Source organism: Schistocerca serialis, chromosome 1 (assembly GCF_023864345.2).
Source record: "Schistocerca serialis cubense isolate TAMUIC-IGC-003099 chromosome 1, iqSchSeri2.2, whole genome shotgun sequence".
In the NCBI taxonomy this organism is placed as follows: domain Eukaryota; kingdom Metazoa; phylum Arthropoda; class Insecta; order Orthoptera; family Acrididae; genus Schistocerca; species Schistocerca serialis.
In genome coordinates, this window is record NC_064638.1 from 373,253,645 (window position 1) to 373,270,726 (window position 17,082).

The window sequence follows — 17,082 nt, forward strand, 5'->3', positions numbered from 1 at the left end:
CTCTGTGCAGTTTGAGTATGGGTATCCTATGAAGGGTCACTGAAATTTGAAATTATCATTGCGAGAAATGCATGTAGAATATTACTGGGTCATTTGCGTGTTATGCTCGTCAGACATGTTTGGCCTGACAAATTGTGTCAAACCGATGTCAAAATTCAGACAGTCCATTCCACTGTTCCGTGAACTCATTTAACATAATGTTTACGATAATTCATTATAAGCATCGGAGTTATTAACATCGCTGTATGACCTGACGGCTCCTGAGGTACACAAAATAAATTACTGAACCTACAATAATTAGTTTTAAGCAATTGAAATACGTTTAAGAACAATAATATTAAAATCTCTAATAAATTGTAACAAACGAAAAATGGATTTTTACAGGGGTGAAAGGTAGCGCAAACAAATTAGGAAAAAACAAAAATACTTGATTAAGATACATTAAAATTTTAGTTACGTGATTCATTGCAAGGATATGAAGGAATATTTCAATAGCAGACAGTGATAGTTCGAGAGAGGAGCATTGTGGAGTTTTTTTGTTTTTGTTTTTGTTATGTGAGGAATACAGATGAGGAATGTACTTACTCGAGCTGCCGGAGGAACTCTTCCCCTTCGGCCGTAGTCCATAGCCGATATCTGAAAAGAAAACGAAACTACTGATTACGATGTCTTTTACACAATGTTTTTGTGAGTGTATCGCTGTATGTGTCCCTGTGAGTGTTTGGAAGTTTAATTCACTGTGAAAGAACAGTATTTGTAATTCTGACGAGACATTTACGTTTTCAGTTTTGTTTGGATTTTCTTTTTCTTCCTTTTTTGGCATCCATCATTTACTTTAACACAACTGACAGAATTCCATTTGTTATTTTAGTAATCATTTAAGTTGTTCTTTGAACCGAAAAACTGTGTATCATTGTTTCAAATACTTTAGTACAGGTATATAACGAAAAAAAAGGAAACACATATATTAAGAGGCCCCGGGAGTAGACAACATTCCATTAGAACTACTGATAGCCTTGGGAGAGCTAGCCCTGACAAAACTCTACCATCTGGTGAGCAAGATGTATGAGACAGGCGAAATTCCCTCAGATTTCAAGAAGAATATTTGTGAAAATTACCGATCTATCAGTTTAATAAGTCACGGCTGCAAAATACTAACATGAATTCTTTACAGACGAATGGAAAAACTCGGGGAAGATCAGTTTTGAATTCGTAAAAATGTTGGAACACGTGAGGCAATGCTGACTCTACGACTTATCTTAGAAGATAGATTAAGGAAAGGCAAATCTACGTTTCTAGCATTTGTAGACTTAGAGAAAGCGTTTGACAATGTTGACTGGAATACTCTCTTTCAAATTCTGAAGGCGGCAGGAGCGAAATACAAGGAGCGAAAGGACATTTACAATTTGTGCAGAAACCAGATGGCAATTATAAAAGTCGGGGGGCATGAAAGGGAAGCAGTGGTTGGAAAGGGAGTGAGGCAGCGTTGTAGCCTGTCCCCGATGTTATTCAATCTGTATATTGAGCAAGCAGTAAAGGAAACAAAAGAAAAATTCGGAGTAGTAATTAAAATCCATGGAGAAGAAATAAAAACATTGAGGTTAGCCGATGACATTGTAATTCTGTCAGAAACAGCAAAGGATCTGGAAGAGCAGTTGAACGGAATTGTCAGTGTCTTGAAAGGATGATATAAGATGAACATCAACAAAAGCAAAACGAGGATAATGGAATGTAGTCGAATTAAACCGGGTGATGTTGAGGGAATTAGATTAGGAAATGAGAAACTTAAAGTAATAAAGAAGTTTTGCTATTTGGGTGGCAAAATAACTGATGATGGTCGAAGTAGAGAGGATATAAAATGTAGACTGGCAATGGCAAGAAAAGCGTTTCTAAAGAAGAGAAATTTGTTAACATCGAGCGTAGATTTGTGTCAGAAAATCGTTTCTGAAAGTATTTGTATGGAGTGTAGCCATTTATGGAAGTGAAACATGGACGATAAATAGTTTAGAGAAGAAGAGAAGACAAGAAGACTCTCGAAATGTGGTGCTACAGAAGAATGCTGAAGGTTAGATGGGTAGATCACATAACTAACGTGGAGGTATTGAACAGACTAGGGGAGAGGAGAAATTTATGGCACAACTTGACTAGAAGAAGGGATCGGTTGGTAGGACATGTTATGAGGTATCAAGGGATCACCAATTTAGTATTGGAGGGCAGCGTGGAGGGTAAAAATCGTAGAGGGACACCAAGGGATGAATGCACTAAGCAGATTCAGAAGGATGTAGGTTGCAGTAGGTATTGGGAGATGAAGAAGCTTGCACAGGATCAAGCAAAAAAAAAATGGCTCTGAGCACTATGGGACTCAACTGCTGTGGTCATCAGTCCCCTAGAACTTAGAACTACTTAAACCTAACTAACCTAAGGACATCACACACATCCATGCCCGAGGCAGGATTCGAACCTGCGACCGTAGCAGTCGCACGGTTCCGGACTGCGCGCCTAGAACCGCGAAACCACCGCGGCCGGCCAGGATCAAGCAGCTTGGAGAGCTGCATCAAACCAGTGTCTGGACTGAAGACCACAACAACAACATTTCGTAGTTAGTTCTATGGTGTGCAATGCTGCTCATCGGTTTCATTTCCAGAGACGTCTGTGAAATGCCGAGAGTGTATTGTTTCAGTCAAAACAATTTCTCTCAAGGATAATGATCCAATTATAGGCCATCTTCCAGATGAAATGACACGTAATAGCTATACGCTGAAATTATTTGGATAAATTATTGTATTGACTTTAAGAAAGAAACCTATAACTGCATGGAACCTTTGACATTAACTTTTTTTTTTAAATCTGTTTCTGCATTCTGTAAAATGGGTGGAAGATTAAAGCAGTTTTCGAATCTCCCAACCTTTTAGCATATTGATCAAATTGGGTATGATTTTAGCTAGTTTCATGACTATTTCAGCGAGTGATGGCGTAATTTCATGTTTTTGCTCAGTCACGGTACCCTGTAACACAGAACACGAAACCCACACTAATTGGCATGACAAACTAGGTCAGATACCAGTAACTGCTACCCTGACTTATTACAACGAGAAAAGCGACACTGAGACAAAAGAGGGAACAACTGGAAAAATAATTGATAGCCATTATTTTTCATCAAATAAGAATTCTGATTTACGCTAGTTCCAAGTGGAACGGGCAAAATTGTACCTGATTTTAAGATTTTAATGTAACAGTTTTCGCCACTTCCCACTGTAGAATCTGAAGATGACCAACGTATGACCGAAATCGACTACCGTTGTTATTACGTTATGTTACTGAATTATTGTGTCTAAAATAAAGAAGAGTATAAAAAGTCAGACACAATTCTCCGAAGACAGAATGTTTGAGAGATGTACGGGGTGCGTCGATTACTTGAAATTATCCTGCGGAGATCATATGCGAGGGGTAGACATAAAGTTTTAATTGTCACCTTGAAAACATCAAGTGGCTACCACAAAAGCTCGTGATGATATTAGTCCTCTACATATTCGTCCTTCATCGCAAAACATTTTGCCTAACGCTGGATGGAGTAGTCTGCATTTTGTATGTTCATCCTTGCAACATCAACCCGTTGTCATTCCGCAACACCTGCCACGCACTGGTTTCTTCATCCGAGGGAAGAGGAAGGAGTCACTGTATGCCATGTCAGGAGAATACCGGGATGAGGCACAAGTTATTCGTTCAAAGGAGCAGCATGTTTGACTGCGTCCTGCAGAATAGGAATGTGTGAAATCTTATGGGACTGAACTGCTAAGGTCATCAGTCCCTAAGCTTACACACTACTTAACCCAAATTATCCTAAGGACAAACACACACACCCATGCCCGAGGGAGGACTCGAACCTCCGCCGGGACCAGCCGCACAGTCCATGACTGCAGCGCCCAAGACCGCTCGGCTAATCCCGCGCGGCTCGTGCAGAATAGTATACGGTGTTGTAGCGGAGAAAAACCACGTCCTTGGGCAACTTTCCGCGACGCTACGTCTTGACAGCCTCCTGTAAACTCGTCGGGAGTTTACGGTAGTATGCTCCTGTGATGGTTTGCCTCACAACCTGTTAGCACGACACCACGGCAGTTCCAGAATATACACAGTGTCACGTTGCCGTATGGTGGTTGGGTCCTGGCCTTTATCCCACTGCTTGGTTTGCTCCTTTGTCTCGGGACCTTGCCCCAGCACTCTTCCACTTTGATCAGACGGCTAAAATTGGCCTCACACAGCTGTAACAATTCATCTGCTGCCTCCGTCTCGCGGGTTTTTTGAATGTGCGTGAGCAGTCACGGATCCCTGCGGGCAAGAGCTTTTGTAACGTGCAAAATGTTGAAACTGATTTGTGACCGAGTTTCACTTTTTCCCAAGTTGAGGAGATCAGCGATTTGTTGTAAATTTCTTATGTATCTCAGTGATGGAAAACCTATGACGTGAAGGTCCATAAGAGTTCTTCTTTAGTTGCATAGTCTGTAATTCAGTGAACTGGTCGCAGGTGAAGGAACTGCAATGCAGAGAAAACGAGAATTTAACATTGCTTCATTTATTAATCGGTTTTTACGCTTTTCGGTATTAGCCATCATCAGCATCTGTGTGTAAAAAAAATGGAATATACGTAACACAAATGTATGCAGACACTTAGGGATAGTATTTAGCAAACAGAAGGTACGTCAAACAGTTACAGATAAGACAATGTATCAAAATGGAACCATACTTTACATTAATACTAGAAACATCTATAATTTTGCAAAAGAACACCTACACTGGTTCGGATAAAAGCCATAGGATTACATAGTTACATGGCTGACTTCCAACGAACTTGAGCAAACACGGAATTCAGATTGTGAGTACAGAGCTGTACAATGGCGTGGTCACTAGCTGGTGCCACACAACATTCAAGCTGACAACCGGTGCCTTCAAGAAGAAGAAGAAGAAGAAGAAGAGCAACACAATTAACTATTTATAACTATAAAATAAGTCGTACAGTACGGTTCCATTTTGCTCCATGTGTCTTTTCTGTAACTGTTTTCTATACCTGCTGTTTGCTATATGCTAGCCCTCAAGTGCCTCCATACGTTTGTGTTACATATGCTCTGATTACGGCTAACGCCGAAACGCGTAAAAATGGAGTAGTAAATGAAAGAATACTGGATTCTAGTTTTCTCTGCATCACAGTTCCTTCGTCTACAACTAGTTCAGCAAATTGCAGACTAAGCAAGTTACTCTCCATGGTCACCCCTCTCCTGGTTTACGTTTATGGCACATCTTTGTTGCTTCTTTATTTAGGCTGATAACTAGTTTCGACTAACAAGACGGCTAGATTATTAACTGAAACTAGTAATCAATCCAAGTAAAGAAGATTTGTTTTTGCCATCTTGACTTCAAAGGTATTCAGTCCCTAATATAAATAAAAAAATTCATTTTTCCGCTATTACGTCGGTTGTGATATACGGATCATAGAACACCAGAGTCTTCACTTCTTTTGTGATTCCTGGTTCTTCGCAGAAAAATATTCTGCTTCTTCGCTTATCGTCATTTAGTCTTCTTTGATCACACTAAAAGCATCTTCTGTCATATGATGGTGCGTTGTTGCTGCACGCTTCCACCAGTTCAACGCGTATTGTTGCAGCGTAGTTCCCTTGCAAAAGCAGAAATCGAATAACGACACGATACTGTTTCGTGCTGCGTGGATTTCAGCGAGTACCAGGACTGCAGACTCGTTTCAGCGAACAAAAATATAGTTACCGGATTTTATTTATTGGGGTGATAATTAAAAATTTATGACTACACCTCGTACGTGTGTGCCAGTCAGCGGGTGCCCCCACTCATTAAAACGAACAGAAGTGAGTGCAACAGCGTATCAGCGTATTTGTCAGGGGCGGAGCAATGCCGAGGCAGAGGCGATATAAGGCGGAGGCACAGATGGGCTCAAAATCTGGCAGGAAACAGAGCCAAGGAAGGAAATCACTTTCAGAATTAATAGGAAGAGGTATGTGAGCTCTTCTGCACTTCGTCCTATTCTCTGCCTGCGAAAGGAAGCTGTTTCCTCGGCCCGCAAACTGTTGTGTGTCACTTCTACGGCTTCACTTCGTTCAAGTAGCATAAAAAAGAAACTGCCAATCAGACACCTATCGACAGCTTGGTTATATGGCAACAGTACGCTTGTTTCACATAGCTGCCGCCTACACAAGTCACTCATTTTCAACAATGGAGTTCGTGCTGCTACATCGCTTTTCCTGATCCCAAACTCAGACAATCAGCTATGTAAGTGAAAATAATTCATTACGCGACACATAGAAGAAAAGTAGGTAAACTGTTTATTATTTCAAAAGTAATCGGCATAACTGGTAATAAATTCATCCCGCTGTGAGACAAGACGGTCAATGCCTTCATCCAAAAAGTTTGCGATTGCCTACGGGACTATGATTGTATCCAGGTGTGCAGATTTTAGCTCAAATGGTTCAAATGGCTCTAAGCACTATGGGACTTAACATCTAAGGTCATCAGTCGCCTAGACTTAGAACTACTTAAACCTAACTATACTAATCCTAAGGACATCACTCACATCCATGCCCGAGGCAGGATTCGAACCTGCGACCGTAGCAGCAGCGCGGTTCCGGACTGAAGGGCCTAGAACCGCTCGGCCACACCGGCCGGCTAGCGATGTCAGATGGGGTAACAACACGATGAGCCTCTCCTGGTTGAATGTTGTCTTTCAGTGATGCCCCACCTTCTCGAAATCGTTTATTTCACGCAAACACAAGTTCACGTGACATATGTGTTCGTCATACACTGCAAATATTCGGGCATCTATTTCACTTCCTGACACTCCTTCCGCAGTGAAAAACCGCACCACACCTCGATTTTCTTCTTCCCCGCGCTGCATAATGAAGTCGGAAGCACACACGATTCGCTGACCTCACGTCGAGCACGTCTAAAGGGACAAATGACACAGCGGCGAATGTTCACGCTGTTCCTTCCTGATTCCCAACAGAGGGCCCTTCTATGCACACCTACTTGCGTCATCAACGTCGCGCCATGGCCGTTATACAAGGTGTAACGGGTTCAAATATTCAAATGTGTGTGAAATCTTATGGGACGTAACTGCCAAGGTTATCAATCCCTAAGCGTACACACTACTTAACGTAAATTATCCTAAGGACAAACACACACACCCATGCCCAAGGGAGGACTCGAACCTCCGCCGGGAGCAGCCGCACAGTCCGTGACTGCAGCGCCTTAAGACCGCTCGGCTAATCCCGCGCGGCGGTGTAACGGGTATAAGTGCTGGTAATTTTATATGTGTTGCCTTAATACGTTCCCATCAGCGTGTGGGTTCTTTTTTCTCTGTGCCGAACAGTATTCCCATAAACACGCCACAAACTTTACGACCTGAGGCTTACTGCACAGCCGTAAATGCACCACTATGTGAACTACGTCTGTCAGTATACGCTAATCGTTTTGTGTTAAAGTGTCCACACTGCAACACCTGGCATAGTATCCAGGGGAAAATAAACATTAATGGCATACTCTTGTCACATATACTTCGACATTCCAACCTAAGACATATAATTATTAGTCTGCAGATGACGTAAATCTGATGTTGTTCAGTACACCGTTCTCATTCACCAACAGAAATATCTGCTCTCATGCCCGTTACATCCTGTATAGTCTGTCTCGTTTTCATATGACAGCCCTTATATTACAGAAGCTATTAGTCGCTGTGCCTTAATGAAATTTGTCATTAAAAATATATCACTTTTTCAAACCAACAGCTCAATTAATGGAATCAATACTAGAAATAAGAATAATCTTCACAAGGATTTAAAGACACTTAGTCTTGTACAAAAAGGTGTGCAGTATTCGGGAACACACATTTTCAATAACTACCAGCAGCCATAAAAAGCTTAACAACCAATGAAATTCAGTTTAAGAGAAGCCTAAAGGATTTATTGGTGGCCAATTCCTTCTACACCATTGATGAATTTCTCAGTAAAACCAACTGATTTGTATATATGTAAGTACAATATAACTTCTGCACAATTTCAGTGCAGTAATGTGTTCGTTGTAAATATGTGTGTGTGTGTGTGTGTGTGTGTGTGTGTGTGTGTGTGTGTGTGTGTAAGTACAATCTAACTTCTGCACCATTACAGTGCAGTAATGTGTTCATTGTAAATAAGTATTATAGTAGTTGTATTACAAGTTTATTACCTTATAAATAAATAAAAAAACATTTTTATTTTAAATTCAGTGCATTAGTATTTGTAAAATGACTCTTTCATATAGTGTTCGTTAAAAAATGACGATCATTCCACTTGGGACCTGTGGAATGGTACATTAGCTTATTTGTTTTAGTTGTAAATATTTATCATGTGTTGTTGTTTTTTCTGACATGTTCTACATCCTGGCGGACCTCCTCACTACGGATCAATTGGAATGAAAGTAAATCTAATCTAGCTAAGTTGAAAGAAGTGCAAGGAGGCTGTCAAATTTACCTATTTTGGCAATAGATCTGAACACATCAACTAAAGCTGATTTCAGTGGCATAATCAATGAGTTGCTTTGCTCAAACCAAGAAAACACAAATTAAATTCTATAATGAAAACATAATTCCTAGCCGGCCGCTGTGGCCGTGCGGTTCTTGGCGCTTCAGTCTGGAACCGCGTAACCGCTCCAGTCGCAGGTTCGAATCCTGCCTCGGGCATGGATGTGTGTGATGTCCTTAGGTTAGTTAGGTTTAAGTAGTTCTAAGTTCTAGGGGACTGATGACCACAGATGTTAAGTCCCATAGTGCTCAGAGCCATTTGAACCATAATTCCTAGGAAGATCTAAAATGAAATGTTATTACTTGTTGGGGAAGTAATGAAACCAGTTATTTATTCATTATAGTAAAACCAGAGGAAAGTAACTGTAAAAAGAAATATATAAATTTTGTTTTCCTTTCGGTTTCCTTAGAAAGCTTAGACAATTTGTAAATCATTCACTAGAGTGATACATTTAACTTGTAGTACGCAATATTTTTAATCAGTATGGTTCATTGTAGTAATATTTTTCAGTAATGTTTCATTTTCATTAAACACATTTAGAATATTGTAATCTTTACAAAGTGTGTGTAGAAAAAAAAATTGTCTGGAAGTTCTTACTAACAGGGGTGGGGGGGGGGGGGGGTGGGAGGGTGGAAGCTCCAGCATGGCAGTTGTGCCAGGGGCGCAGAATCACTTCGGTACGGCCCTGCTATCTGAAACTAAGGATAGGATTTGGTTGTACGTAACACGTGATGTTTCCTTCAGCTAGACGTCACACGACTGTGTAACAGAAAAAAACGAAAGAAACAAAACGGAAACTACATTTCGTTTTGCGCTCGCCAAGGTCACGTCGTAGTGCCAATCTAGTCGGCGCATCTCTGACTGCCTTTTCTTACGGCTGCAGCGAACACAACTCGGCGCGCCTTCGCGTCTGTTATTTCCGATTCGCTGCGGGCGAAAGCGAACGCCGTTGGCTGTCGAGATGACTTCCGCGCGATGACTTGTGCTAAGACCGTGCACCGCGTCGCACCGCCCCGCTGCACGTGCCAGCTGTGTTAAGCGACCCTGGGGGCTGTTTGGCCAATACGGCGACAGGATGCAGCGACTGTTGCCCCCATCGTCTGCTCCCAAGGCAATGACGACGGCGAGATGGCGCGAGCGGAAGAGGAAAAAAAGCACTGAAAAAGTCAGGATAGCCAATTGTATTTGTTTTCATTACTACGCCGCTTACCACAACCGCCCATTCCGTAACAGGGTTTTCTGCGAAACCTTTGATGGGGATTTGTAAGGAATACCTCACGGCTTCTTCGCGAAGTAAACAAAGCAATATAAATTAATAGGTCTGCAAATACATACTGCATGCCGTAGCCATCTCAATGTGAGTTATTCAGCTGGGAATGGTGAGACCAGAAAAATGAGAGATACGTGGTGACATACAGTTCCTGGCCACCGTACTGCGCATTAAATTCTTGTGTACAAAACCTAAACCGCCTTTGGAGTGTAAAAGAAAGTTTTGACACTGATACATCAACTGAAGGGAAGATGGTTATACAGAGGGGTCCAAAACAATGTATCCACTGTTTAAAAGTCCATAACTTGCAAACTAATTGCAGGAGTTGTCTCATTTTTGGTGAAAGTGTAGCTTAAAGTTCAACTTAAAGATATCACTGTAGGTGTTTGAAATGGTCACCATTAACATCCACACATAAACGATGCCGCCGAACTGCAGCACGAACTACTGACTGCAACGTGTTCAGTTGGATATTTGCACATGAATGTACGATGGATTCTCGAATTTCATCCAATGTGCGTGGCTTTTGTCGATAAACGACGTCCTTTAGTGTTCCCCACAGGTAAAAGTCCAGAGGCGTTAGGTCTGGGGAACGTAGTGGATACTCCACAGCACCTCTACGGCCTATCCATCTTCCTGGTAGATCTTCGTCGAGACACGCCCTAACACGGTTTTGTTAGTGGGCTGGGGCACCATCTTGTTGAAAGTAAACTCTTCCGTCTCCATACAATTCTCGGATGGCAGGTAAAATGGATGTCTGAAGCTTCTGAAGGTACATCTTACCGGTAACTGTGCCGTCAAAGAAGAATGGCCCAATCAAGCCCCGGTAAGACAACCCACACCACACATTTACTCCCGGCAAATTCACGGTTTTCTCTACATGCACGTTCGGATTATCGGCGGCCCAGTAGATGCAATTGTGGCGATCTACTGTATCATTGAGTTTGAACTGTGCCTCATCAGACCACGCAATCATCTCTGCAAACTCTTCATCGTTGCGCACCATGTTAGTAAACCACTCGCAGTACTCCATTCTACGATCTGGGCCGTCCTCGTTCATTGCGTGTAGCAATAGTGGGATGTAGCACTTCCATTTTGCTGTCTTCAAAATTCACCGAACACTTGAGCGACTCACTCCAGTTTCACGGGCACACTGTCTCACAGACTTCTGTGGTGAGCGAGTGAATTGTTGTAAGACACGACGGGAGTTAGCTGGACTTGTTACTGTTACAGGTCGTCCAGATCATTGTTTGCGTACATCTTTAACACAGCCTTCGGCTTCAAATTTGTTTCGAATGCGACCAATCGTTAAAACGTGGCGGTGGCTCTGTTTGATATTCATTTCGCCATTGCTGTTGAACCTCATTAATGTTTTCGTACTTAAAATACCACTTCAAAACTGACTTCCTTTCATGGAATGTAGGCCTTGCGCCAGCCATGTGTACTCGAATAACTAGGTGAAACTAAGAACAAAACACTAACTATCTGGCGACTGTCATCTGACAAAACAAAACAACACAATACAACGCTTGTGTGGCGATTGACGGAACTACAAACTATTACACTGCCAAAGATGAGACAACTCCGTCAATTAGTTTGCCAGTTATGGACTTTTAATCAGTGGATACATTTTTTTGGACCCCTCTGTATGCTAAACTGGACGCTTCAACCAGTCCTCACAAGTCCATTATCATACACTGCACTGCAAAATGTGTGTTATCATCACAATGCCGCGCGGGATTAGCCGAGCGGTCTGGGGCGCTGCAGTCAGGGACTGTGCGGCTGGTCCCGGCGGAGGTTCGAGTCCTCCCTCGAGCATGGGTGCGTGTGTTTGTCGTTAGGATAATGTAGGTTAAGTAGTGTGTAAGCTTAGGGACTGATTACCTTAGCAGTTCAGTCTCATAAGATTTCACACACATTTGAACATTTTTTTATCATCACAATAGTTTGCTCCTGAGAGATAGAGAGCGCAGAAAATAACTATGGCGCGCTAGGGGTGTGGTGGGGGTTCTGTTGCAAAAGTCCACCCCGTAACAGAAGAGGTGCAATTCGATAACTGAAGCCTATTCAAAAATATCTTGAATAAACTAAATAAGTTATAAACTACACTGGGTGAAGAGCCTCTCATCTAGAAAATAGAGGGAAGAAATTTCTTTGGGTTATCTTAATAAAGTAACACGGAGTGCGAATCACGACTCCAATTACGGAGCATTTCAGGCGTGGAAAATCAGCTTACTGGATAAGACCTGACTGAAGGGCGAGAGCAAGGTTTGACAAGTCAAAGGAGTCCAAAGTCAATAGTTTCTCACCAGAGTACCTAAAAACAATTAATCGCACAAACAAAGGATCAAGAAAAGCAAAGCAACGTATATGAGTATATCGCTCGTTGCGTTTGCCAGAAGTAGAGACACACAAATGTTGTGATGCGATTACCTGTGCATTTCTGGTGCGTGCATTTCGATGAGAAGTAATTAAAAATAACAGCGTTCAATTAGTTTAATGAAATAGAAATCCTCGAATGTGTATCCAATCCAGCTATCACGATTAACAGATTCGGACTCAGTGTTAATTTTCTCGTTTTTCTTCAGAAATGAAATACTGGAATGCGTGAACACTTTCATTCGGATCTCAAGAGGAGGATATTCCAGAGAGAATACAGTTCTTGGTCGGTTATATCATGCCAGTCAGATGTGACACCTTAGGCACGGGTCGTCTGATGAACGTTGGGTGTTGTGTGATGTCCTTAGGTTAGTTAGGTTTAAGTAGTTCTAAGTTCTAGGGGACTGATGACCTCAGAAGTTAAGTCCCATAGTGCTCAGAGCCATTTGAACCATTTGAACCATGCACGAATTAGGAAACGTCACTTATAAATCCACTGTAAATTTTCCAAGTGAGGGATATACACTGGAATTCGTACAAATGCAGCGTTTCTTAGTCAGCTAAGCCTATGATATCTACAGTGATAAAAGCTTCTCATAACTTTACCTGTCAGATAGAATAAGAAACTCATTAGAAGATACTGGAAACTACATACTTATAGGGCTACGCTAAACGCCCACAGGAAGGCACGTAGGTGCAGTTTGAAAACATTATGCAGGGCGTCTCTCCTAAGAGCCCTCAGGCACATTTTCTCTGTTGTTTCGGCAAATATTTGCAATTCCGTTTTTGTAACGTGAAGCTGGAGTCAACCTGAAAGAATACTGCTCGTCGCGTGTTTGAAGCGACGTCCAGTGTCCAAGGAAACTGTTTGTTTGTTTCCCGTTACTAATAAAATAGTCTTCAATGTGGAATTTGGCGTGCCCCAAATGAGTCTACTGCGATATTCGTTTTACTTGTATTAAAATACTGACAATAAGACAGCAAGACTAACCAGTGCTCCACCAACGACGGGACTGCCGTGGCCCGTGATGGCTGCTTGCAGCGCTACTGAGTCGCTGCCGCACTGCTGTTTAATCTTCACGTCTTGTTGACCTTGTTAATACATAGTGATAAATCAAGTATCGCACCACTCTATCGAATGGGCACACAAAATTCCGCTTTAAAATCATTATGTTTGTAACGGGAAACAAACTGTCGCTTTCCGGCGATAGAGGGGGTCGCATGAAAAATGTGATGAGCACTATTTGTTTCGGTAGACGCCACTTACACACTGCAAAAACTATATTTTAAATATCTGCCTATAAACCAGAGAAAATGCGCCTGACATCTCTTAGGGGAGACGTCTTGTATATCAGTTCAAATGGCTCTGAGCACTATGGGACTTAACTTCTGAGGTCATCAGTCCCCTAGAACTTAGAACTACTTAAACCTAACTAACCTAAGGACATCACACACATCCATGCCCGAGGCAGGATTCGAACCTGCGACCGTAGCAGTCGCGCGGTTCCAGACTGTAGCGCCTAGAACCGCTCGGCTACTTCGGCCGGCGCGTATATCAGTGATATGCTAGTTTCAGTGAATGCTGAAATGCTTCATATATTAATGTAATATTCTCACAGATTATTATTATTATTATGATCATTAGAGCCGGCCGTTGTGGCCTAGCAGTTCTAGGCGCTTCAGTCTGGAACCGCGCGACCGCTACGGTCACGGGTTCGAAACCTGCCTCGAGCATGGATGTGTGTGACATCCGTAGGTTAATTAGGTTTAAGTTGTTCGAAGTACTAGGGGACTGATGATCTCAGATGTTAATTTCCATAGTGCTCAGAGCCATTTTTTGATTATTAGACTACCGGCAAATATATTGGGCGACCAAAAGGTTCAGTTATTTGATAACTCAGCGATGTATTACTTTTGTATGGGAAAGCTAAAAACGGTGTCTGTGATGTCGAGAAGCGTTAACTAGCTGACAAAAGTGGTAGAATGTTTCACAATCCCTTTGTGTTGCCTCCATTCCAATAACTAACAATGATGAATCATTATGCATTTCTCATCTGTTGATCAAAATCTTTTACGATAACAAGATACAACATAATTATGAAGGATGATAATAAATTGGTGTCCTTAAATGTGCAGATGTTTTCATACAGTTAGTCCGAGTTTGGTCTCCAGTAGTTTCTTTAAGCCTTCCTGATTTTCAGCGAGTATGATGGTCTTCTTCGTCCTAATCTCTATGTATCGCCGCATTTAGGCCTGAGTCCCAGTTGCGACTGCAGTACGAGCGTTGCAGGGGGGGGGGGGGGGGGGAGGGGGGGAGGTGTTGGGAGGGCGGAGGGGAGGGGCGACCTCATTCTCACACGCCGACAATGCGACCGATGCCACCGATATGGAGAATCGTCTCAGTTGTGTGACTGGATTCGTGATTTCCTCTCAGAGAGGTCACAGTTCGTTGTGATAGACGGTAAATCATCGAGTAGAACAGAAGTGATATCTGGCGTTCCGCAAGGTAGTGTCATAGACCCTTTGCTGTTACTGATTTATATAAATGATCTAGGTGATAATCTCAGCAGCCCCCTTAGATTGTTTGCAGATGACGCTGTAATTTACCGTCTAGTAAAATCATCAGACGATCCATTCCAATTACAAAATGATCTAGAGAGAATTTCTGTATGGTGAGAAAAGTGGCAAGTGGCACTGAACAAAGAAAAGTGCAAGGTCATCCACATGGGTACTAAAAGAAATCCGATGAATTTTGGCAATACAATAAATTGCACAAATTGAAGGGCTGTCAATTCGACTAAATACCTAGGAATTACAATTACGACCAACTTAAATTGGAAAGACCACATAGATAATATTGTGAGGAAGGCGAAACAAAGACTGCGCTTTGTTGGCAGAACACTTAGAAGATGTGAGAAACCCACAAAAGAGACAAGCTACATTACACTTGTCCGTCCTTTGCTGGAATATTGCTGCGCGGTGTGGGATCCTTACCAGGTAAGACTGACGGAGGAAACCGAAAAAGTGCAAAGAAGGGCAGCTCGTTTCGTGTTATCGCGCAATAGGGGTGAGAGTGTCACTGATATGATACGCGAGTTGGGGTGGCAGTCACGGAAACAAAGGCGGTTTTCTTTCGGCGAGATCTATTTGCGAAATTTCTATCACCAACTTTATCTTCCGAATGCGAAAATATTTTGTTGACACCCACTTACGTAGGGAGAAATGATCATCATAATAAAATAAGAGAAATCAGAGCTCGAACGGAAAGATTTACGTGTTCCTTTTTCCCACGCTCCATTCTAGAGTGGAATGGTAGAGAAGTAGTATGGAAATGGTTCGATGAACCCTCTGCAAGGCACTTAAGTGTGAATTACAGGGTAACCATGTAGATTTAGATGTAGAAAGTTACATGGAATAGTAATACATGTTTCGAAAAAAGTCTTCGCGTTCTTTATTTCTTCGTCCTTATACACAGTGTAGCATAATTAATTACGAAAGCTGGCACGTGTGAAAATATATGATTACTGAATCAAAAACGTTCCGGTAAACACAGGTCCACAAACGAGCCGTTTGCGAGATAAATGGTGGTGTGTGGTTGCGATCCGCCACTGACCTCGGTACGAAGTGTTGTCCTAAGCAGTACTAATCTTTATGCAAGCAGTTATTCTACTTGGTGTTGACTTCATGTCCTCCTGAGGGATATCATGCAGAACTCTGTCCAATTAGCCCGTTAGATCGTCTTAATCTCGAGAAAGTTGGTGTGTCTTTCTCATAATGCTCCAAACGTTCCCAACTTGGTACAGATCGGCACCTTGCTGGTCAAGGTAGGGTTCGACGAACATGAAGACAAACAGTAGAAACTTTCGCCGTGTGCGGCCGGACATTATCTTGCTGAAATTTATGCCAGGAATGCCTTGCCATGGAAGGCAACAACTTATTTTGTGTTCTGTCAGGTCTTGTCATAGGGGAAGCCTCGTCAGAGAGGTCCACCGCATGAGCGTCTAGCGAAGTGATTCCAGTGGTGGTTTCCCGTTGCCTTCCACTGATGATGATGAAATGAGAATGAGGACAACACAACACCCAGTCCCTGAACGCAGAAAATCTCCGACTCAGCCGGGAATCGAACCCGGGCCCCTAGGCGTGACAGGCCGCCGCCCTGACCACTCAGCTATCGGGGCGGACAAAGGCAACAAAACGCTGTGTAGAATATCATCGACGTACGCTGTGTTGTAAGTGTACCGCAGACGACAACCAAAGGGATCTTGTTACGAAAACAAATGACAACCCAGACCATCACTCCTGGTCGTCGAGCCGTATAGCGTCTTCGCTGATCGTCGGAGCTCATCACTGAAAACAATTATACTGCAGTCAATGAGATTCTACGCTGAAGACATGTCTGCAGCCGGCACAGATAGTGGTGGCATAAGAACAAGAATGTCGCCCGCCATACGACTCGATAACCAGAAGGGATGGTCTGGGGTGCCATTTCGTTTCATAGCATGGCCCCTTCGCTTGTCATCGGCTGCAACCTTACAGCACAGCGATACATCGACGATATTCGATGCCCCGTTTTGTTGCTCTTCGTGGCAATCTATCCTAGGCTTACATATCAGCAAGATAATGTCCGCCCGCAGACGGCTAAAGTTTCTACTGCTTCTCTTTGTGGTTGCCAAACCTTACCTTTGCCAGTAAGCTCGCTAGATCTCTAGATTTCTCCCCAATTGAGAACGTTTGGAGTATCAATGGCGGGGCCCTCCAATCATCTCACGATTCTGAAGATCTAACGCGCCTGCCAGACAAAATTTGGCGTGATATCTCTCAAGAAGCACCCTACAACTCTATCAATCAATGGCACGCAGA

The 17,082-nt window shown here is 42.7% G+C and overlaps 1 protein-coding gene across 7 annotated transcripts in view; it reads right to left on the bottom strand.

The window, feature by feature from the left end:
• The window catches only part of LOC126470760 (uncharacterized PE-PGRS family protein PE_PGRS54-like), a 60,595-nt gene that overhangs the window by 24,734 nt on the left and 18,779 nt on the right, over nucleotides 1–17,082 (bottom strand). For all 7 annotated transcript variants that reach the window (XM_050098812.1, XM_050098783.1, XM_050098804.1 and 4 more), the window contains exon 2: nucleotides 586–636. In XM_050098812.1, coding sequence (XP_049954769.1) covers nucleotides 586–636 — 51 coding nt within the window. The remainder of the gene's footprint in view (nucleotides 1–585; nucleotides 637–17,082) is intronic.